Source organism: Temnothorax americanus, unplaced genomic scaffold (assembly GCF_048541705.1).
Source record: "Temnothorax americanus isolate GAGA-0224 unplaced genomic scaffold, ASM4854170v1 Scaffold24, whole genome shotgun sequence".
In the NCBI taxonomy this organism is placed as follows: Eukaryota; Metazoa; Arthropoda; class Insecta; order Hymenoptera; family Formicidae; genus Temnothorax; species Temnothorax americanus.
In genome coordinates this window covers 692,501-716,506 of record NW_027509381.1, presented here as the reverse complement: position 1 = coordinate 716,506, position 24,006 = coordinate 692,501, and the positions used below count along the sequence as shown (strand labels likewise).

Sequence of the window (24,006 nt, the reverse complement as noted above, 5' to 3'; positions counted from 1 at the left end):
TTAGTTAAAAAAAAAAACGAAAAAGATGATAAAATATAATGTAGAACAAAACATGCCTTTAATAATCATCTAAAAATTAATAAAGTATCCGCAGTTTTATTAAAATAATAAAAATAATTTATTAAAATAAGAAATCTTAAGGTTTCTAAGTTTCGCGAGTGTTATTTTGTACAATTACTCCCAATTGATGAAGGTAAAAATGGATCTGAGATGAAAAAAAATAGAGTACAATTTGAATTTAATTACATAAAAATGTCACAAGTGACACACTAAATATGACAACCGTTAGTGATTACGACAGCTGATGCAGCTGAAAATATACTGTTGAACAACCGTAAACTTATTATAATTGTATATTTCAAACTATAATACAAAGCATTTGTGAGACTAAAATATTACAATTACAGTCGTTGCTGCGGTTGTTTGTCATCGGAGGTCGTTTTGGAAGGCTGCGTTTCCGGCGCTTTGTTCTTCTTATCACCGTCCTCGGACGATTCCCCCTTTTGCACGTTCCATTCCTTCAAACCTTCCGGTAATGTAGTATCTTCCTCGAAGGAGCCCGTGCCTTCGACAAATTCTTCGTAGGTGGATTTCTCACGGAAGGGTCGAGGTCCAAGTAATTCGATCATATCGTCCCTACTTAGAACCTCTTGCTTCAACAATCGCTCAGCGATCTAAAATTAAGCGAAATTATTTCGAATTTTATTCTCATCATTTAAAGCCGTTTAAATAAGCGATAAAATCAAAGCATTACTACCTTGATTACATCTTCTTTATGTTCGGTCAGGAGAGCTAGTGTTCGTTTATGTGCCTTTTCGATCAAATCTCGAACCTCATTATCGATAAGTTGCGCGGTGTGTTCCGAGTAAGGCTTGTCAAAGACCATGTCTCCTGCATTCGGCATTTCAAAACTGACGTTCCCAATCTTCTCGTTCATACCGTATTGCGTAATTTGTGCATACGCAACTTTTGTAATCTTAAAAAAATAACGGGAAACAATTCAATTAAAAAAAAATATATATATATATATATATACATATCGAAATATAAGACAGCAAAAATATTGTGGTGCTGAATTGCTCAGTGCTAAAGAAGTCGCTTGTCAAATAAAAGATCTGAGTTTGATTCTTAGAACTGCCATCACACATATGCAACACTATTATCTTATTGTTTTTACAGTTTAATCGTGACAATACCTTCTGTAAGTCATCCTGAGCACCTGTAGTTATGCGGCGGAAAAAGATTTCTTCCGACGCTCGTCCACCGATCATCATGCACATTCGATCGAACAATTGTTCCTGTGTGTAAAGGTACAGCTCACGTGGCAAGTACTGAGCGTATCCTAATCCTTTACCGCGTGGAATAATAGATACCTAAGGGAGATAATACAAGCTTGACTACTACCAAAAAATTATATCGTCCATCACGAAAAGATATCACGTAGATAAGATATGGTAACCTTTAGAAGTGGATCTGCATGCTCTAAGAACCAACCGGCTATCGCGTGACCAGCTTCATGGTACGCAACCGTCTTCTTCTCTTCTGGTTGTAATACTTTGGTCTTCTTCTCTAGGCCAGCAACTACTCTCTCAATAGCTTGCTCAAAGTTTTTAAGTTGAATGTTATCATACAAGTCTCTTGCCGCAATCAGAGCTGCTTCATTGCAAACGTTCGCAATATCGGCTCCTAAGAAATTTCGTATATGATGTTACGATAGATTTCATCTGATTTTCATGTAAAATATTTTATTTGCTTTTATATTTTTTCAAAAATGTTCAATTACCTGTAAATCCAGGAGTTAAGGAAGCCATTTTTCTTGCTAATTCAGCCTTATCTAATTTCGTTTTCAAAGGAGCTAAATGCACTTTGAAAATGGACGCTCGTCCTTTGATATCTGGAGCAGGAACAAATATTTGTCTGTCGAATCTTCCAGGTCTTAATAATGCTTTGTCTAAAATATCTATTCTATTAGTCGCCGCTAATACAACCACATTAGTCGTCGTGTTGAATCCTTAAAAAAAATTAAATAAAAATGTTAGAAATGACCCGACACTCTTCGGTATTTTCGTATTTAAAACTACGGTACCATCCATTTCTACCAAGAGCTGATTTAATGTATTTTCTTGCTCAGAATGTCCCCCAAAGTTTCGACCTCCTCTCTTTCGACCAACCGCATCGATTTCATCGATAAATAATATACACGGTGCATGTTTTCGCGCCATAGAAAACATATCGCGCACTCTAGAAGGACCGACACCCACAAACATCTCCAAGAATTCCGAACCTGATACTGTAATAAAAGGTACATTTGCTTCACCAGCTGTAGCTTTAGCTAACAAAGTTTTGCCGGTGCCAGGGGGCCCTAAAAAAAAAAAAGAAAACCCAACATGTATCATGTATGACATTTTAAATTCGATGACATTTTTTAAATAAAATTGTGTTAAAAAGTGCAATTCACTATCCATTTACAACTTTACATATCATACTATTATATAAAACCCGACTGTTTGTCTGTCCGTCCGTCCGTCCGTCCGTCTGTCCGCGAACTACTCATTCGTTAGTGGACCGAATTTTTACCAAGGGTACATGAAATAGAGGTAGAATTTCCCGGGGAGTGCTATAAGGTGTATAGTTTATTGTTAACGATTTTCTGGAAACCGATTTTTTTAATTATTTTAATTTTTTGGGAAATAATCGACCGAATCTCAAAGAATTATATATGAAACAGGGGTAGAATTTTCCGACGAGTGCTATAAAGTGTATAATTTTTCGTTACCGATCTTTTTGGAAACTGGTACGGAAATTTTTTCAATTTTTCGGGAATTAATTGACCGAATCTTAAAGAATTGTATATGAAGTAAAAGTAGAATTTTACGGAGAGCGCCATGATGTGTATAGTTTTTGTTACCGATCTTTCAGGAAACCGGTTTTTTTTTTGTTTCCAATTTTTCGGGAAATAATTGATTGAATCTTAAAGAATTGTACATGAAGTAAGGGTAGAATTTCCCGGGGAGTGCTATAAAGTGTACTATTTTTTGTTACCGATCTTTTTGGAAACCGGTTCCGAATGACCAAATCTCAAAAAATTGTACATAAAGTAAGGGTTGAATTTTCCGGGAAATGCTAGAAAGTATATAATTTTTCGTTACCGATTTTTTTGGAAACCGGTATCAAAAGTTTGACGAATTTGTCGGGAAATAATTAATCGAATTTTAAAGAATTGCACATAAAACAGGGGTAAAATTGCCCGGAAAGTGCTATAAACTGTATATTTTTTCGTTACTGATTTTTTTGGGAACCGGTATCTTTTTGGAAATTGGTTTAATTGAAAGTAGTATTTTTCAATTTACAGCATTTTAGCGAGGCGAGAGAGAGTATAGAGAGAGAAGAGAGAGAATGAGAGAGATAGTGCGATAGAAAGCTATATGAGCTCTACTCTCTCTTCTCTCCTCCTTCTGCTCATCCTTCAGCGAGTATTCTTTCTTTCTGTCTTTGTCTTTCTTTCTTGCTCTTTCTTTTCTCTCTCTCTTCTCTCTCTCTCTCTCTCTCCTCTCTCTCTCCTTCTCCTCTCTCATCTCTCTCTCTCCTCTCTCTCTCTCTCTCTCCTCTATTTGCATGTCTTATTACATATGTTCTCCGGGGCGAAGCCCGGGTAACCAGTTAGTAACATAATAAACTTTAGTTACCTGTTAACATAGCTCCCTTTGGGATCTTGGCTCCAAGATCTATATATTGTTGCGGGTTCTTTAGGAAATTTACAAACTCCATGATTTCAATTTTAGCTTCTTCACATCCAGCTACATCTCTAGTATCGAGCAATATAAGATTTACTATTCAAGTTGCATATGTGTTAAATATATAAATATGTGTTTAACGAAATATATCTATTACTTGAATCGTACGCCAATATCTTTCGAATTTATTAGTTTTGCAGTCGATTCCATTACTTGACCGAAAAGTCCACCTCTTTTACCTCCTTTACCAGACATTGCTTCCGCAGATCTTCGTATTAAGAAGATGAGAAATCCTGAAATATATTTTAATGGTAGTCATTATATACACATACACATACATAAAAATAATAAAGAACTGCTTTGATATTATAACAATTTACAAAGTTAATGATTATAAATAATGATAACAAATAATGATTATAAATTAATTGCTTACCCCACATGATGATCTGCGGTAAATATGACAGAATATTTGAACCTTCCATTTCATTTTTGTAGACCACAGGAATATAATTCTCAGGTCCCATGTTTAATTCTAGTTGTGCATTTTCTAAATTCCTTTCAAAAGTATCGGTACTTCCAATATTAAACCATAGTGCATCCTACAAGAAATATTAATAAGATAACGTAAGTTCCAGCATGAAATTCAGAAGTAAACTCTATCGCTAATCTTGTAATTAAGAAGAACTTACAGAACCATCAACGGTATATCCAGGTAAGAGCTTTACACGCACCCATTTCTTATTTATTACTTCTAACTTTTCGACAAGACCTTTATTTAGGTAACTGAAAAACAAAGATATTACTTATACATATAATTATGTACGATTATAAACGTCAATTATTTCTGATTTGTAGAGATATAATATACAGAGATTATAAGATAAGATAAAAGATAAGAGATAAGATAAAAGATTATAATATATTTAAAATATAAATAAAATAAATATGTCAAAGTTACTTATAACTTAATATTTTAAACCGTCAAAATATTATTGATTCTACAATGTATGTTACGGTACAAGGAATTCAGTAAAATTAACACGATGAAAAGCTCAATATTTTAAAAACAATTACTTTGCAAGGTTATAAAGGACTTTTTAGTCGCTTTTATCAGGTTATTTAGTTTGCTAATTACATCTTAACTTATAACTTTGAAACAATCTGTGTACTGCCTTGCTATCTCATATTAATGCTATAAATATAAACATATAATTATTGGGAATAAAATTTACTCACTTATATATAAATTCTCTCCATGTAATCTCTTTCAGATTCATGTCCTGAGCAAGTACCAATCCAATCAGACCACTTACTCCAATAGCAGCCAAAATCATATACATTTTTTCCTTATCACCACCTTCAAATGATTTACCACCTCGGGAACTGTTTCCAAAGGTTTTAAATGGCCACTGGAAATTCACCTTGGGACCAGACGACGACGTGGAGGTAGATGAAGATGAAGATGGAGAAGGTTCTTTTGTACCAGCCTTTTTACTTGTTTCTCCCGTCTTTTCGGCGGCACTTTTACCATTTTTACCATTTTTACCTTCACCTGTAACGCAAGTTCTTCAGAAGTTCTATACAATTTGATATAAGAATAAAAGGAGAACAGATAAAATGTAAAAAGGTAAACCTGGTTTAAAAAACTTTTCGAATCCTTTAGGTGGCTCTTTACAAAATAATCTCCACTTCTGCTGTACTTGCTCGATACTTGCAGATAGTGTCGTACTATATTTCAATAGCGATAAATGACGTCTCAGCTGGAAGGATACGTCTTAGCTTAATCTTATTGTTCTAATGACAGAAGCAATGCAAAAAATGACAAGAATTATGTCGCTTTATCCTTTATATTTCAATCATATGGTTTCTTCGCAAAAGTTGCAAGTAATCATCAGCAAAGCTGATGCAACCACGTTTGTATTATAACATGTTTGTCAACTCTCGCAAATGTATAAAAGACAAGTACACGAGGTGGGTCCTTTTTCAAAAAATATGATATACGTTTAAAAAACGAACTATAACTGCGACGAGATATCCAAAGTACCGGTTGCGAGAGTTTGCACAACGGAACGTCTCGTGACTCGTGACACCCGGAGAGCACTCGGTTAATGACTATCGCGTAACCGCGCACGGTTATTAATCGTCACGATGACGCTCGCCGTGTTATTTCCATGCGAGAACGTCGATCGTCCCGGGGCGACGCGTTATATCACAAGTACGCAGGAGGCGGCGGAGAGGTTATGGTACCTGAAACGTGTCGAAATAACCTTTCTGAGCGGACTGCAGGACTAGCCTCTCCAGCCTGTTGGCCGAGAAGAGCAATTGATGCGCCATGTCTGGTGCGGTCGTCGTGCCTGTCAGGAGATCCGAGGTTCCCGTTTACTTATTATTTTTTCTCTCGCTGAATCTCGGGACGCGACGCACTACCGGCCGCGGGCGACCATTTCATTCATTGCCGATGAGGCAGTAGTGGTAGGTGATAGTACTCCGGATGATCCGCAGAGAAGCGACGGCGTCACACATTGGCTCTTGGCTCCGAGTTTATCGTTTATCCCCGGTGTCCGGTGCTGTCTGCTGTCGACTGTCGTCATCGATGGCCGGTCACCTCCGATCGACCCCCCCACCTCAACCCGCGAAGATCAGAGCAGTGGGCCACAGTGGGCCTACGTAAACGCAAATGTAGACGCAATCGCCAATCGCTATTGTGATACGAGCATAAAGCCCGTGTCACACTACGTATCGCGGACGCGGATCGGATTGAGATTGCGGATCGCGGATCGTAATCTAGCCAATTATAGACGAGCAGCTCACTGTGATTGGCTGACATCCGATCCACGATCCGTAATCCCAATCCGATCCGTGTCCGCGATACGTAGTGTGACGCGGGCTTAAGGCCCCGGACACACACTTTTTCGTAATGCTGTCTACAATGCGAGTCGTAAAGTCGTGAGTCGTAAGAATTGACCAATCACAATCGAATTTGAGGAGAATAATCGATTGTGATTGGTCAATTCTTACGACTCACGACTTTACGACTCGCATTGTAGACCTAGCATAATGGAGGATTCACACTGCGTCCGATGTTCGACGTACGACGATCCGACATCCAATAGGAAATTTTTGTCTCTAATAATAATGGAGGATTCACACCGCGTCCAAAGTTCGACGTACGACGATCCGACATCCAATAGGAAATTTTTGTCTCTAATAAGAAATTCTGTTATTGGATGTCGGATCGTCGTACGTCGAACATCGGACGTGATCGGACGCAATGTGAATCCTCTATAACTCGATTCGGGAACGTACATACGGCCGTACGTTTTCAAATCGAGTAACGCGATTGGTCGAAATCCTACTGTTACTGTTACGCGAAAAAGCGTGTGTGGCCAGCTTAAAGCCCGATGTCCACGATGCAAGAAGTGTCCCAGTTTCGGTTTAAGCCAATGAAACTGCTACTTTTCTGTAAGAGCTGCAAGTTGATTGGCTTAAATCGAAACTTAGACATTCTTGCATCGTGGACATCGGGCTTAATCGCTTAACGAAAAAGTTACGTTCTACGAAAAGTGTGTGTGCCCTGCTTAATTCGTAAGAAATTACTCAATCACAGTCGATTATTCTCTTTAAATTCGATTATAATTGGTCAATTTCTTACGAGTTACGACGTTACGACTTACGACGCTACGATACAACCAATTGTAGTAGAACCGGCCATTATGAAATCGATGAAAAGTGAAATAAATTATTGAAATTTACTGAATGAATATTTCAAAATAAATAACAATTTTTCTTATTAAATGTAATGTAATAAGTGTGAAAAATACAGGGAAAGTTAAATTATACTATTAAAAAGTAGTAACAAAATTTCTTTTATATTAGATATCATGAAATTTACTGAATTTAATTGAAAAAACTAAATTTTTACTGAAATATTGATGGAATAACAATAAAATAGGATCAGTTGAGAGAATTTCTGTAAAATTTTATTGTATTTTCAGTAAAATATTTCCATCTCAAGGTGGCAGTAAATGAGTAAATATCGGAACTCGGAAGTCTCGGAACTCGGAACGTAGCCGTTGATTCCACGTTCCACCATCCACGTTGATTATGTTAACCGTTGTTGGATTACTGTTGGATTGAATTATGTATGTTGTAGCTCAAAGACACATTCCTTTAAATCATTAGTAGTGTTAAATCAGCGAAAGTTTTTATCAAGTTACGATATGAATTCAAGTACAGTTTCAAAGGTAAGTTTAATAGGTTATAGCTGCAACAATGCAGTAGGTTATGTTACTGTAATTGTGTAGTCCGGAAGAACAATTCACCTTATTATCTTAGAAAAAGAATTATGTTATTTTTACGGCGATTATATATATATATATATTTTTTTTTCAGTCTTCAGTTTCACCATCCGTGCAGGAATTTAGTATTCGAGTACCAAAGTTAGTATTGTGTTATTTAATACTGTGTTTCTTCTTCATTTCACATCATTGTAACACATATTTTATTAAAGTCAATTTACGGATTCTTTTAGAAATAGCAAGAAGAAACACAATGTCATGAGATTCAATGCAACACTGAATGTAGACTTTTCAAAGTGGACCCAGGTAAAAATGGAACGAGAGAACAATATGAAAGAATACAAGGGTATAGAAGAAGAAATGCCAAAGTTCGGTGCTGGGTCCGAATTTGGACGTGATGCCAGGGAGGAAGCCAGGAGAAAGAAGTATGGCATTACCAGTAGGAAGTATAAACCGGAGGATCAGCCATGGATTTTGAAATCCGGTGGGAAAACTGGAAAGAAGTTCAAAGGCATTCGCGAGGGAGGAGTCAGTGAAAATGCTGCATATTACGTCTTCACGCATGCTGCCGATGGTGCCATAGAGGCCTTTCCTTTGCACGAATGGTAGGCATTTTGTATTGTTGATTGTTCATCGATAAATACTCAAAAGTCAAACTTTCATGTATAGGTATAACTTTCAGCCGATCCAGAGGTACAAGGCTCTCAGTGCTGAGGAAGCAGAGCAGGAATTCAGTCGTAGAAATAAGGTAATGAATTATTTTTCGTTGATGTTACGCAAGAGATTGAGGAATGACGAGGACGGTGGAGACGAGGAGGAATTGGTGGAAGGTGGTAAAGGCAAGAGACCGGGAAAGAAAGAGAAGGAATTGAAAATATCAGAGATGGACGAATGGATGGACAGCGACGATGATGAGTCAGACAGCGACGAAGATGAGAATAAGAAAGCCTCTGAGGATGAGGATGATGGAAAAAAGAAAAAGAAAGATAAAGGTAATAAACAAGATTATCTGTAATTATATACATATTTATTTTCGGATAATGAAAGTATGTATTAATCGTGTATTATAGACAGATACAATATATAGTTTAATTAAATATCACAGCTCAACTGCAAAAGAAAAAGAAGAAGAAAAATGTCTCGGACGATGAAGCGTTCGAGGAGAGCGACGACGGCGATGAAGAAGGAAGGGAATGTGATTATATTTCCGATTCCTCTGATTCTGAATCGGACGACCAGCAGAAGTCTGTTGCAGAAGAGGATGCGTTGAGAAAATTGCTCGCGTCTGACGAAGACGAAGATGATGAGGAACAAACAGATAAGAAGGACGGTGAAGAAGATAAGGATGAAGACGATGAAGGAAAGGAAAAGGATGATAAAGTAATGTAACATATTGTCATGGCATTTATTGATAAACACACATACAATACACATACGTTATTCTTTAAACGATAAATTATTCCATCGCATTTATCATTATTATCATTGTTGTGTTTGCTAACTATTTTGTCCTACATTTCTAATGTACTTTGTTACAGGATAAAGACAAGCTTGGTAAAGAAATGGACAAGAGGAAAGACAAAAAGAAGAAGAAGAAAGCCAAGAAAAAGGATCAGAAGAAGTCAGCGTCAGGAAAGGATTCCTCTAGCGATTTCTCCAGCAACTCAGAATCAGATTCGGATACAGCGCTAAAAGAGAAAGATAACAAGAAACCTAACAGTGCACATAGCTCGAGATGTTCCACGCCAACACCTGCAGCGTCCGGTGTCTCGGATTCTCTTAAGAGAAAGCAATCTGGATCTCCAGACTTGTCGCAAGCGAAAAAATTAAAACTCGATAACTTCAATCTAGTTCCAGTAACGTCGTATATACCGGGAGCAAAGTATGTTTCTGTCTTTGTGTCTGCACAGACATGATATAAACGTGCAATAATAATTATAATTATTATGATGATTATAATAATTATATTTTATATCTTTCAGCGAATCGGGAATTACGGAGGAAGCAGTGAGGCGGTATTTAGTACGTAAGCCGATGACAACGACCGAGTTGCTGCAGAAATTCAAATCCAAGAAGACCGGTCTCACATCCGAGCAACTTGTCAACATTATGACTCAAATACTGAAAAAGATAAATCCTACCAAGCAGACCATCAAGAACAAAATGTATCTATCAATCAAAACGCAATCCAACTGATTTCAGTACGCATACGAGGCATTGAGTTTACGATTGTTACGAGATTGTTACGAGAACACATGTATAGTGTTTGCTCAGTTGCACAATGCCGTTCTCTGTAATAACTCCATGGAGAGGTACCTGTACATTAAAATCCTACGAAACTGCACCAGAATCTTTCTAATTCAATTCCATGATCTCTTCAAATACGCGGTGATTAAGGCGAACTATTGAAAACACTAGCGTCATACGCTTGACAAGTCTATTGTTTACGATTAGACATTTATTCTTGGTGCGCGCGTGTCGTCATTATCAGGCCGGTAACGATAAACGCGCGTGAAAAGAAAAACAAATTTTTCCAGGGTTGCACCGTACGCTCATTTCAATGGTACTGCCAGTATACGATGGTCAGAGGGTCATACGATGCCGATAAGAGCGTGACTCCGAGTTTATCGACGATTTTGTAATACTTTCTGACATTTTCACTGACCCAAGCAGTACGAGCACATACGTGTAGTATAACGTAATACATACAGTAATACATTGTCGACTCGGTTCAAAATATTCAAAAACAGTTCGAACACAAGCGAGAGATTCGCGTTATTCCAGTCGACGCGATCGCCGCGAATCGGTTTCAACTGGTGAATTCCTCTCGGACCTCCTCCCGACAACCCGGCGACCTTTACACTGCCGCTAAATCAGCATCAACCAAGGTGTGATGCGGGTGTTAGGGTTGATCAAGGCTGGACGTGAATCACGTCGTCTGTTGACCGCTGCGACTCATGTTGTCACCCATAACGCCAGATGTATAAGTGTAAGCATCCAGATACGTTCGAAATAACGCGTTCTACGTGGCATAATTTCGATGACGATCCGTCTAATCAATCGCACCGATGCCAGACATCGCCAGACATTCTTCGGCGAAAAATCAAGTGGACACGAGATAAAAAATCGATATAAATTATTCATTCGATTCAAAAAAATTGAATTTTTCTTAATTTCCAAAGTCGGGCTTTAAATTAAAAAAATTCCTCTACTCTTTTCTTCCGTTGCTCCTAGTGTGAAACGTCCGGTGATCCGAATTCCTCTGGATAATTCCTTTTGAAAAATCAATAACAAAAGCAGGTTTATTTTAAACGAACCATCGCAGATGCGTAAAGCATACTAATTAAGCTGTGCGTTTCCTCGCATCGAATCTTTTTAGAATCTTAAGGGCAAAGTAATAGCTATAAGACGAGAGGATCAATCAGTATGGGAGAGGAGGGCACCGTTAGCCCCGGCGAACGTTCGCCGCCTCGTCAGATCGGGCGTGAAGGTGATCGTGCAGCCCAGCAACCGAAGGGCGTATCCCGCCCAAGCCTACCAGGCGGCAGGCGCCCTGCTGCAAGAGGACATCAGCTCAGCCTCCGTCATCTTCGGTGTCAAGCAGGTGCCGGTGGACCAATTGATACCCAATAAGACGTACTGCTTATTCTCGCACACCATCAAGGCCCAGGAGAGTAATATGCCCCTCCTGGACGCGATTTTGGAGAAGAACATACGTCTCCTGGACTACGAGAAGCTCACGGACGCGGATGGCCAAAGAGTGGTGGCTTTCGGCAAGTACGCCGGGGTCGCCGGAATGGTGAACATACTTCACGGTTTGGGCCTGAGGCTGCTAGCCTTGGGTCACCATACTCCGTTCATGGTACGTTTATGTATTCTAGAAATGATCATAAATGCACCATTGATCCAGAAATTATTATTGAATTAAATGTTCTATTGGATTCATTCAATTAATTTATTATTAATTTATAAATTATTAAATACTTCATTAAATTGATAGACGTCAATGTTCGGGATCAATTAAAAGAATGTAAAATTATATACGTTATATTCTGAGATATAATTTTTTTTATTTATATTAAATTGATAATAATCAATTTTATTTTCTCTACAGTTTAAACCGTAGACTGTGTATAAAAATTTAGAATTACCCACTGTTATCTTTGCAAAATTTTATAAAAATTTAAATAAATGTTATCTGCTCTAAGAGAGTATTATCTAATTGATAAAATTTTGTTTGTTGTATTCTTGTAAGTACTTCTCCTTCAGTGGAAAAATGTAGTGGAAAAAATAAACTAGATGCATGTGATAAGCAATTATCAATCATCCGGGTGTAAGAGATCACAATGAGATCTGTTATATACTATTGTAACTTCTAAAAAATATCAGACTATTACATGTATTTTAATTGAGATGAAAGTTATTCCAAACAACATGAACGTCTCTATCGATTCAATATTTAATAATTAATAAATTAATAATAAATTAATCGTTTGATTAGCACATCGGACCGGCGCATAATTATAGAGATTCAGCTATGGCACGCCAAGCGATCCGCGGTGCGGGATATGAAATCGCGCTGGGCGCCATGCCGAAGTCGATCGGCCCGTTGACCTTCGTCTTCACGGGCAGCGGTAACGTTAGCCAGGGTGGTCAGGAGGTCTTCCAAGAGTTGCCTCACGAATATGTGCCGCCCGAAATGTTGCGGAAAGTCGCTGAGCACGGCGGTATGTTGCAACTCGCGACGTCGTTTCGCAACTCGCGAAACGCTTTATCGCTTTTAAGTCGTCGAGCCCTCTCGCAAACATCATAATCGCCATCTAAACTGGTCTTCTGAAACTGATGTCACTTTTTCTTTAAATTACAGAATATTACATTTTTATTCGCAGTTTAATTTACATTGTTTGAAATAAAATAATCAATACCATAATTATTATGTATATAATCATTAAATAATCATATTGTATCGCGCTGTATGATTATATATGATCTTAATAGCTTCGCGATATAAAGGTGTCTTATCTCTTCGTCACTCTTATTGCATCATCTTATTATATATCTTTCTCTTTTTTTTCCATGATAAAACTCTTTGCACAAGAGTCGTGGAATCCATCGTCGTTTAGAGTAAACAAAAATATTTATCACAGCAGTATAATCTCTTATCAGTATACGGTATTTATATCTTCTTCAAATCGTTCCAGATACGACAAAGATATACGGCTGCGAGGTGCGGCGTAGGCATCACCTAAAGAGGAAGGAGGGCGGCGGTTTTGATCCCGAGGAGTACGACCAGCATCCAGAGCTGTACATTTCTACCTTCAGCAAAAAGATAGCGCCGTATGCCTCGGTCATCATCAACGGTATATACTGGGCGGTGGACTCGCCGAAGCTGTTGACGATACCGGACGCGAAATACCTCCTCAGGCCCGCTAACACCCCGTGGCTGCCGATAAGCGTCGGCGCTCCCGCCCTGCCGCACCGGATGCTCGGTATCTGCGACATATCCGCTGATCCGGGCGGCAGCATCGAGTACGTGTTAGGGATTCGGAAAAGCGTATAACAGAAGAAGTCTTCTCCGAAGACAGTAAAATTCTGCATCAATATTATCAGTTATAATTATAATTATGATCATACAAAATTTGTTTATCATTATTAATTTACACTTTAATTATATAGATTTATAATATAATTTATAAATAATATGATATATAATAATTTATATATAATTATGTAATAACAACTTATAATAATGTCAAAGCACGACCTGTTGGCATATGTTGCATTGTATTTTCTTGTAAACGTAAAATTTTTCAAATTATATTAAGTAATTATGGCATGGATTGTGCTCTTCAATTTATCTTGCTTTTTAATGGCAGTGAGATAATTATTGTTATACAACTGTTAATTTTTCGCGCAAGGTTCATGAACGAGTGCACGACGATCGATACGCCATTTTGTCTATACGATGCCGACCGGAACAAGGACACGAAATCCTTCAAGGGCCCCGGCGTGCTGGTCTGCTCGATTGACAATATGCCCACGCAACTGCCGAAAGAATCGACGGATTTTTTCGGCAATCTTTTGTATCCATATGCTTTGGATATCATACAATCGGACGCGAAAAGGTCGCTGGACGAGCACAACTTCAGCCCCGCCGTGCACAGCGCCATTATCGCGTCCAATGGGAAATTAACGCCCAATTTCGAGTACATCCAAGAACTCAGGCAGCTGAATCAACGCAGCAAGCATAAAGCCGATAACGGAGAACAGCAGAATAAAACGGTAAAATGTTTTCTTTCGCGCGTTTGTTGCTACTATATCCTTCTTCTGTTTTATATCTTTATTCAAATTAAAGTTAATTTCGACGCGAAAAATTCTACATATTTAACGTCTAATGTTAAAAACGTTTATTGTAAAACATAACAAAAATATTAACGACAATTTATGATTCGTATTATTCGAACCATCTAGATTCGAAATTTTTGAATCGTTCAGATTTGAATCGTTAAAAATTCGAATTGAATCGAATCTCACCCGATTTGAATAGCTCGCACAATCTCAAATCTCTACAATTTAGTACGATTGCAATCTGGATTCTAGTACAGTGTAGATTTGAAGCGATGCTGAAATTAACGGAATATTATAACGGAATCACGATTTTGTTTGTCTATGCCAACGTGCCAACAGGTGGTCGTTCTCGGCGCAGGATACGTTTCCGCACCCTTGGTTGAGTATTTGCACAGGGATAAGAATATAAGGCTGGTGGTGGCGTCGCAGCTGAAGGATGAGGCTGACGCGCTGGCCAATCGGTTCCCAGGTGTGGAGCCAGTCTTCTTGAACGTCCTCGATCGCTCTGACACATTGCACGACGTGATAAAATCGGCGAACGTGGTCGTCTCCCTTCTGCCGTACTCGTTGCATCACGTCATTGCCAAGGCTTGTATAGAAACCAAGAATCACTTGGTAACAGCGAGCTATATGAACGACGACGTCAAGGCATTGCACGAAGAGTAAGCATCAATACAAACGAGTTCATGTATCCTAAAATGTACCATGTTTAATCGTATGCGATATGTCCAACGCAAAATCTTGATAAATGCAAAAAGTAGGATTCAATAAAATCTTCCAATTTTTAGGATTAGGGAATCGATTATGGTGGCTCTCGTTGGTTTTTGCGATTAGAATCGCAAATTGCGCTGAAAATAGATGTAAAATATGTTTATTTTAATAGAGAGATGTAATTTATCGCCATAGTACACAACGTCAAACGTGTTTACTTGAAATGTTTTTTCTAATTGTAAATTAAAATCTTCGTTTTTTTCGTGGATAGAGCCCAAGAAGCTGGCGTCACCGTGCTAAATGAAGTCGGATTGGACCCGGGGATCGATCATTTTTTGGCGATCGAGTGTTTCGACGATGTGAGACAAGCGGGCGGCAAGATAGAGTCCTTCGTCTCGTGGTGCGGTGGTTTGCCCGCGCCGGAGTGTTCCTCCAATCCTCTGAGGTATAAATTCAGTTGGTCCCCACGAGGTGCACTGCTAAACACCCTGGCGCCAGCGAAATACCTTCACGAGGGTCAGGTGAGCCGTTGAAGTATTTTTCGTATCTATCCCTAAAAGAAATGGTTTATCCTTTATTAAACCAAACAGGATTTATTTAAAAAGAGTGACACGTATTGGTATATTTTTTCCTTGTAGGAAGTGGAGATCGCGGGAGGCGGCGATTTGATGTCCACCGTACAGGACTTGGATTTCCTTCCGGGCTTCGCCTTGGAAGGCTTTCCCAATCGAGACAGCACGATGTATAGGGATTACTACGGCTTACAAAACGCGAGTACCGTGCTGCGTGGTACGCTCAGGTTCAAGGGATTCTCAGATACCATCCTAGGCTTGCAATTGCTCGGTCTGATCGATCCCAATCCGCATCCGATTTTACATCCGAACGGGCCGGACATCACCTGGGTGGGTGTCACCAGTTTTCCATATATATACGCGAAATATTCCGCAAATTAAAAAAATCGATCCGTCCTCAATTATTTAAATTCTAGCGAGTGTTGGCGTGCAACTTGCTCGGTTTGGCGAACGACAGTATCTTTTACGAGAACCTGAAGCAGAAATTGGCGGAAAGAGTGAATTCGTGGGAGCGTGTGAAGGCCATCGAAGATCTGGGCCTCTTGGAGGAGGATCTGGTCTTGAAACTGAATACTCCTCTCGACACGCTTACGCATTACTTGTCGAAGAAGCTCTATTATGAGAAAAACGAGCGTGATCTTGTGATATTGAGGCACGACGTTGGTATACTTTGGCCGGATAACAGGCGGGAATCCAGAGGGATCAACTTGGTGCTTTATGGAGACGTTTCTGGACAATCCGCAATGGCGCGTACGGTCGGTTATCCCGCGGCTATCGCCGTCAAGATGATTCTGGACGGTTCGTAATCCTCCTTTGATATTTTTCGTATAATTATTTGTTCAATTTCTCAGCTTAAAATTGTTACTTATAGGCTACATTTTTTTATCGAGCAAAATAATTTTTATATTGAAATTACTGCCAAGAAGAATACATGAATGTCTAGGTGATCAAATTATTAGAAAATGTAATATAAATATATTTCAATGATGATAAATTTATAGAAAAATAGTAGACAGTTTCTGAAAATTTTAGCAAATCATCGATATAAATTATACTGCAATTTCCTAAAAAAAAGATATCTGAATGTGTGATTTATCTGTATATTAATTTAATTCATAAATTATGAATCATAATATGCTTTAAATATTAATTGAATATGTACTTATTCGAGTTTACTCCAATGTTCTTAGTCTTCTTACAATCTAATTTTATTTAGGTGAAATTCAGCAGCGTGGAATGGTGCTGCCTTTCACGCCCGATATATATCGACCTATTCTTAATCGACTGAGGACTGAAGGCTTACAATCCTTCGAGACCTCTAAATGGCTATAACTGATTCATCACAAACTACCATAATTGTTTTTCGACCATGTGTACATATACCTTGCATTGCAGAAATTAAAAGTTAATATATTTTACTTACTTATGTATAATGTAAAAAGTGAAAAATTTTTTTTATAAATTTTGTAACAATTTTATACACATATCAGCATTAACAAATTTATGAATGAATCATATAAGCATAGTATCACGAATTGTTTTAATAAAAAATAAAAGACAGATTATGATTACTCTCTTTTCATTTTCTATTGTAATTATACTTGTATTACTTATGTCTTATATTAATCAATTTTTACATCTAAAATGTTTCTCTCGTTAATAAGCGTCTGATGGGAAAACCAGGAAGACGGGATTTTTTAATTTGATATATTTAACATTTATTGATATTACACACACACCACCCCAGTGTGGAAAATCGCTAACAATACAATGATATTTCGCTTATTGCAATCTCTTTTTGTCTCAGTAAATCTAATCACCTTAAGATATAATTAGAATGATAACACAGGAACACCACTCTCGCCTCCACTCGTTACGATTTGATTGAAAACGAATCGATTTTACGCACCAGAACAATCAGAAAGTCTATCGAAGCACCAGTAAAGTAATTAATTTGCAGTCGTGATTTGCACGTCGCGTGCGTTTATGTCACACGACTAATTGATTTGCGTGACGAATTCGCTAACGCTTTGCAAGAATTAGACAAATTTAGTAACAATGATTTTCACTGCTATTTTAAGCGGCAAAGTTTTGTGCTAAATAGCACAAAAGAATATGTATAATAAACAATGATATACTTTCGATTATTTCATACATATGCATATACAATAATTGAAATTTTTTGCAACGACACTTATCAGATGAAATCTGCAAAACGATCTATTAAAACGATTAAAATTAAATAGATTGCATTAATTTTCAATTATCTTTATAAAAGCGAATAATGACGCTGTTATATGATAAAAGTATTCCTCCAGTTTTAGTACGATAACTCATTTTATTATTTAAAAGCGATAAATAGTTTAAGCTACATCGGTATATTCAATGTTGAACCTTGTGCGTGACGCAATTTGATGTTTGCTCCTCGTTTCTAAAACTAAAGTTGAAACTATAGCCCTCAAATAACTTTTTCTTTTGTGTCATACTATAAAATCTATTACTATTACAATGGTGGTTAAAATAATTTTTAATTGTTTCGCAAATTACTATAGCGTGAACGTGATCGTAACTTTCATGAATAATTTCTAATAATCTCTAATTGGCCTTTGCGTAAGTTTTACAAATTACTGAAACGACTATAATTTTTACAAAGCGCTTACGAGGACTTTAGAGATGTAAGGGGGCACATCCTTCTTTTTAAAAAAAATATTTAATCAGTTGCATGAAGAATATACAAAAAGATCCAATCTAATTAAATACTTTTCGAATGTCCCCGTAAAAGAAAAAAATTGTTGAAAAAGAGAAATTTGCTTTAAATATAGAAATGCTACGCGCGCAAAGAGATTTCGACGATTCGTTAAAGTGTCCCGAAAGAAACCCCTACCTACCCTATCCATGATCTTTACCTAGAAATTACCTATCGATGTCATTAATTAGAAACTACGTATGATGATTTACAGATTGGCAGTATGAGATATAATTAATGCATTCTGCATAATTACATTAGTAGTAATGCGTATTCTATATTATCACTATAAAGAGTAACAGATCCGAGCCCGCGAGGGAGGATCTCGCTAATCGATCGTAACTCTAACTTCACTATAAAAAAGTGCTTCCAAGCTCAACAATTGTATCGTCTCTAATATAACCAGTGATATTATGTAACGATTAACTATTTTAATAAACTGTGACACCCTTTTTTTCCACGAGCAATATTAGTATTCGGAAACCGCGCCGATATTTCGAGCTTCAAACGTAAATCTACGCTCGAATAGTCCATGAAAACTTGTATCTCTACTCTGTTTTCTCGTGTAAATGAAAATTATGACAGATACTAGACAAAACGCCGGAGATAATGTAATCGGACGAGTTAAGATCTAAACAATATTCAAAGTTTATTTATAATATATTAATTCTTTTCATTCTTCTCTAAACTAGTTCACTAAATTTTTCGCAAATTTTTTACAATTTTTATAAATACTTTAAATAGATTTAGATAATTACAATTATACAACTCCGTCATAGTGCGAAACATAGATGCATAAAATTATATAATTATGTTATATGCATATTTAATTAGAAGGTAATTAGGGTGTGATAATCAGTGCAAATAGATTCGAACGTGGAAATAATTCACTCGAATATCGACGGCCTCCGTCCGATCTTGTTGACTATTTTACGCGCAATTTACGTGACTATCACGCTTACAACGCCGCTAAGCGCACGTAACGGAATGAAGACTACCTTCGCGCACGCTAAGACTGATGTCCCTCATTTCGTGATTGAGATAGAAGGAGACAGATAATATGACTAGTAATAGTAATCCTTCGACAATATTTAAGTTTAAAGCCACGCAATTTTTACAATATCGTACGGTAAATCTCCTAATGTCCTCTAAACCTTAATAAATTGACTAAGTTGCCGTTCAGCTGCACTCCCTGCCTCACTTCCCTCCTCGTATATTTTTTTCTCTCGTCTTTTGGGATTATCGTAATTGATTCGATTTGTTACGCATTCTTTGTCCAATCGCCCGTGGTACTCGACAGTCGGAGGTCGATCCCAAACGTACCCTCAAAATTAAAAATCAGCGCCGCATATCAATTAACGGTGTGCCTGATGTTAAACATATTTGTTAAAATTTAAAATGCACGCAATCGAGTGAATCGAGCCAGCGATGACATTATTTTAACGCACGTTTCAAAAAAAGATAGTAGGACTATTGTCCAAAAACATCATTTTTGCAAATTGAGTATTGACTTTAAGTTATTTTGTAATCAATTATATTTTAATTTATTATATGCTTCGTATTAGTCTCGACGGAATTTAGTCGTGTTTTAACTTCTTGGAGGTGTCCAATAGTGTTCATCTTCTAAGTTCAACTTAAAAGATCTTGTTAGTTAGTTCGTGCGAAATATAAAGTTTCATTACACAGAACCAATAATTTCTAAATAATTTATATATTCGTTTCTATTCTGTTCAATGATTTGACATTAACGTATATCCAGCGCTTGATATAATTAAGTTTTACCTTTTTAGGAACATTTCACAATTCATTTCGAGAATTTATTATGTATAGTATACATGTAGTTAGAGGCAAATAGATTTCAATTAATTCTGCTTTGTGTAGAATTAAGTTCTTTCAGTTTAAAATTCGTATAGGCATGTTTCTTTAATAACTGTTAAACATCAACTAACGCGAATTATATTCAAATAAAAATTACGTATCCGTGTTCATGAACATTTCTATAGGTATTAGCGCAATTATTTTTATTTTTATGCTTTTTGAGTATTTTCTTAGGAATTTTTGTGCTTTTCTTCTGTTTAATACCGGATTGCAATCAGCAAAAATTGCCGGCTATTACATGAATTCTGCGTAGAGAAACGTTTTTGCGAATATACTTCGTGCCTCGCAAAAGGTAACAAAAATTTATAAAAAATATACGGCATCTCGTGTTTGTACAGTTTATGCGCATAGGTATTGGTCTTCCATTGCAATACGTACAGAAGTAAAGGGAGATGCCTCGATGGGAGAAGTTTGTCCCGATGTCTGCGCGTTTACAATTGAATAATTTCGAAAAAGTGTGGGAAATAGTGTGGGAAATAGGATGGGAAATATAGCAAAAAGTCTGCTAGAAAAGTTCGGCTCGATATCTCAAAAATTCGCGTGCCCGCGGCTCTCGATTTACGCGTTAACATTTTATGGCGCATGGCACATTGAATATCAATCAACATGCTGGCAGAGATTTAAGGTGTAGGTATTTCACAAAAAATGTGTTTGATTATACATATCTCCGTGGTTAACGCTACAATATGTATATAAATATACATCGACGAGAGACCATAGGAAGATATATATAATAAATGTGTATCGCTATCTCTTCAAGCCGAAGTGATCAACGCGATCCTGTTCGGTCAAATCTGCGTTTACATTTCGAAGTCGCAGGACGGCGCTGATCACTCTAAATAGATACGATACACTCGTATATCCTAAAGAATATAAATCCTCCGTCGACAGTTATCATGGCGAGAAAATCGCAGCGGTTTTGCACCGTTGATCACGGGCAATAATGTTGCTAGATTACTTCTTTTATTTTAATTATACCCTCCGATCTTAAAAAAGAGCCATTAATGTGACAACGCTTACAAAATATTGAAGCGTCCGGCGTAAAAGTATTTTACTTAAATAATTACGTTAAATAATTTTATATTAAATAATTACGTTGGATATATATATAATTTTCTTCTGATGCAAATTAACGACTCCGACGCGATTAAAAAGACGGTTTGATGTTAAAAGGAGCTCCTATATATAGACCGGCCGTCCTCTTTTCTTATATTTTTTACAACTTTCTGTAAGCGTTCACAAATTAATGGCCGGCAATGTATATGTGCTTTTATTCCAAGTTCGGTCCTGACATTTGATGGCGATAACTCCTTAGCTTTATGAGTGCGATCACAGACTCGAGGTGCAACATCTTTTTATAAGTACAGTATACAGGAAATATAAAAGGATCATAAAGGAGATTACGAGAGATCATCGAGGAAAAAAGAAGAAGAAAAGGAAAGGAAAGGAAAACTGCATTCGTCATCCTTCGCGCGGAGCCGTTTAAATCGTATTTTATAAATTTCTTCGCGTCTTCGAATCCAAGGGAGATATTTAGCGCTTGGAATTTTCGTGCGACTGAATAATTCGAACAGCACGAATTTCAAGATTTTAAATCGTTCAGACCATTTCATATCGAACAATTCGAACTGTTCGATCTATTGGATCTAATCTCGTATGTTTAAAATAGAACAAACAATAATTTTTTTTTTGCAATGGATGTCCGAGCTAATCGAACAGCAAAATCTTCGAACCGATCGACCATTAATTTCAAACTCGAACATTACCTCCGAACTCGGATTTAAACCTGGAACATTCTTATTTGTTCGTTTTGACTTGTCCGAGCGCAATTTGTTTGAATCTCTTGCCTGAATTTTAATAATAAGGTTTTAACATTTAAGCGTCTTGATCCGATGACCTTATCCTCTATGTATGTACATACGTGACCCTGTGTCTTGTAGAGATTCAGCGTAAACTTAACTTAATTGTCCCGCGCTCGACCGCGATGGAAGCTGTGCGATCTCGCCGTTATTATAAGTCGTTGATTAGTCGTTATAGAAACGCACGCGCCATAGGGCGTAGCCTAGCAACACGCGTGTTCCATAGTTCCATTCCCGATTCCCGTGAAAGCCACCGCCGGCGAGGTGCCTCGTGCCTCGTGTCCCATCCGTCGCTCGGCGACGATAATTCCCCCCGGGAAGAGAAAATCCCGCGACAAGTCTCGCGATCACGACGATCGATCAACGACGATCCCAAGTTTCTGGCTTGATGCGGACCGCCAACGGTGACGGACGATACTACAAAGGGGTACGTATATGGATCGTGATCGCGCGATGTATTTTGTGTAGAGCGTATCGACGAAACGACGTGCATTTTCTGAGAATGAATGAATTTTTCCCGAGTCCGACGACCGGGCGCTTAAACGCGAATTTATCCTAAAATTACGTGTATGCATATATGTATGTATATATAAATCGTACTATATTATTATTCTCGTTTTATACTTAAGTAACAGCTAACTACGGTAGCTTTGGTGTTTCATTGTATAATCGATTTTGATAATCCATAATCGCCGCTCAGGCTTCCGCTACTCGACTAGTCTAACGTATGTCCCCCGCAACGCTCGCACGCCTACGACTCGCAATAACGGATACATTAGAAAATCGATGCTTCGCACACGTACACCTACATGTTACACGCTATGAACGCTTACAAGGAGTCCGCGGGGGCGATCAATATCTCTTGTCAGCGGCTTCAATATCGGTGAATACGATTGAATGGCAAATATCGATTGCGAAACTATCGCTAAGGAAAGAGTGTCGGATTGATAAGAACCGAAAATACCTTTCCGGTAAGTATCAGCGTGTATGTACGCTGCGTGTCACGACGAATCAACGACGAAAGAAAAAGTTGTTCGCAGATGTTTGGGGGGGGGGGGAGAGAATTGCTAAATTTTGCTAATAAGCAAGCATCGGCCGATACGGGTATGCGTTTGGTATATCGAAAAAAATTAGCCGTACCTTCGCCAGCAGAAATATTGAATGCCCGCGAGGCTCGTTAGAATCGATTGGGTCTAGAAAAAGGCGTACAACGAAGTTTTCAACCTACGAACCTACCAACGAAAGTACGTACGTATGTATGATATCTACGTTCGTCGATGATCATCGTGTGGCTAACAATTTAATCGAGAGAGACCAAAACGCATAGCCACGTCAAAAACGTACAAATCATCCTCGCCGTTCGCGATACGCAATCGTCGCGACCATGCGATCGTAATAAACGGTCGTAACGGTGGAGAATGTGTAAAGAGATCGACGAGTACAACAATTACGCGGAGTGTTTAAACTAAAATGATAGACTAGAAAAGTCAATTTGCGAATACTACGTTATACCAGGGATCCCAAATTATCCGAGAAACGATCGCTGTCAAGGAGGCAACGCGATAACCATATGTGATACATTTTTCTCTTTTTAACAAAATAACATATCTTTCCGAATCTCGAGCGATAATCTATAACAAGGGAAATTCGGACTAATTTCTCAGCGTGGGAGATTCTTTTTTACGACGCGAAGCGTTATTTATCATTAAGGGAGAAGATGGCCCGTATTCTGGACGCACATTTGTCGATAAAAATGCGTTCAGAATACGGGCCGATGTGTTTCCAAATGAATCACACGATCTCTCGTAAGTCGTGAGAACGCTCCTGGTAACGCAAAGTCGCGCGATCGATCCGTTA

The 24,006-nt window shown here is 37.9% G+C and overlaps 4 protein-coding genes across 8 annotated transcripts in view; 2 read left to right on the top strand and 2 right to left on the bottom strand.

Annotated features, from left to right (window-relative positions):
- Positions 1-337: 337 nt before the first annotated feature.
- On the bottom strand, positions 338-6,336 carry Afg3l2 (AFG3 like matrix AAA peptidase subunit 2). Its single transcript, XM_077408602.1, has 13 exons — positions 5,985-6,336; positions 5,371-5,497; positions 4,974-5,289; positions 4,427-4,520; positions 4,171-4,336; positions 3,892-4,027; positions 3,687-3,805; positions 2,087-2,362; positions 1,784-2,011; positions 1,460-1,686; positions 1,197-1,373; positions 758-976; positions 338-674 (listed from the first exon to the last, which is right to left on the bottom strand). The coding sequence occupies exons 1-13, from the start codon at positions 6,069-6,071 to the stop codon at positions 402-404; spliced, it is 2,445 nt and encodes an 814-aa protein (XP_077264728.1). The 5' UTR covers positions 6,072-6,336; the 3' UTR covers positions 338-401.
- A 1,449-nt stretch (positions 6,337-7,785) lies between these two features.
- Positions 7,786-10,379, top strand: Tfiifalpha (transcription factor IIFalpha). Its single transcript, XM_077408623.1, has 7 exons — positions 7,786-7,981; positions 8,130-8,176; positions 8,269-8,640; positions 8,705-9,027; positions 9,141-9,415; positions 9,574-9,917; positions 10,018-10,379. The coding sequence occupies exons 1-7, from the start codon at positions 7,958-7,960 to the stop codon at positions 10,229-10,231; spliced, it is 1,599 nt and encodes a 532-aa protein (XP_077264749.1). The 5' UTR covers positions 7,786-7,957; the 3' UTR covers positions 10,232-10,379.
- A 236-nt stretch (positions 10,380-10,615) lies between these two features.
- On the top strand, positions 10,616-17,228 carry Lkrsdh (lysine ketoglutarate reductase/saccharopine dehydrogenase). Its single transcript, XM_077408622.1, has 10 exons — positions 10,616-11,024; positions 11,415-11,897; positions 12,537-12,762; positions 13,237-13,564; positions 13,954-14,317; positions 14,723-15,045; positions 15,366-15,615; positions 15,733-15,996; positions 16,083-16,464; positions 16,883-17,228. Exons 1-10 carry the CDS (start codon positions 10,929-10,931, stop codon positions 16,996-16,998), a joined length of 2,832 nt encoding a protein of 943 aa, XP_077264748.1. The 5' UTR covers positions 10,616-10,928; the 3' UTR covers positions 16,999-17,228.
- Positions 15,517-24,006, bottom strand: part of LOC143898847 (A-type potassium channel modulatory protein KCNIP1) — an 84,104-nt gene continuing 75,614 nt past the window's right edge. For 4 of the 5 annotated variants that reach the window (XM_077408625.1, XM_077408628.1, XM_077408627.1 and 1 more), the window contains one exon: positions 18,879-24,006. This exon is cut by the window's right edge and continues 816 nt beyond it. The gene's annotated coding sequence lies outside the window, so the exon portion shown is untranslated. Of the gene's footprint in view, positions 15,648-18,878 lie in introns of those variants that run through there. The other variant, XM_077408630.1, reaches the window with a different exon arrangement.

Excerpts from the sequence above, each read along its gene's own strand:
- Afg3l2 (XM_077408602.1), bottom strand. The coding sequence starts at position 6,071 with ATGGCGCATCAATTGCTCTTCTCGGCCAACAGGCTGGAGAGGCTAGTC. Across the intron at positions 4,521-4,973 it reads TGGAGAGAATTTATATATAA|TTACCTAAATAAAGGTCTTG; the intron begins GTGAGTAAATTT and ends TTTGTTTTTCAG. Across the intron at positions 2,012-2,086 it reads GCTCTTGGTAGAAATGGATG|GATTCAACACGACGACTAAT; the intron begins GTACCGTAGTTT and ends ATTTTTTTTAAG.
- Tfiifalpha (XM_077408623.1), top strand. The coding sequence starts at position 7,958 with ATGAATTCAAGTACAGTTTCAAAG. Across the intron at positions 9,416-9,573 it reads GAAAGGAAAAGGATGATAAA|GATAAAGACAAGCTTGGTAA; the intron begins GTAATGTAACAT and ends ACTTTGTTACAG. Across the intron at positions 9,918-10,017 it reads TCGTATATACCGGGAGCAAA|CGAATCGGGAATTACGGAGG; the intron begins GTATGTTTCTGT and ends TATATCTTTCAG.
- Lkrsdh (XM_077408622.1), top strand. The coding sequence starts at position 10,929 with ATGCGGGTGTTAGGGTTGATCAAGGCTGGACGTGAATCACGTCGTCTG. Across the intron at positions 13,565-13,953 it reads GATCCGGGCGGCAGCATCGA|GTTCATGAACGAGTGCACGA; the intron begins GTACGTGTTAGG and ends TTTTCGCGCAAG. Across the intron at positions 14,318-14,722 it reads GAGAACAGCAGAATAAAACG|GTGGTCGTTCTCGGCGCAGG; the intron begins GTAAAATGTTTT and ends ACGTGCCAACAG.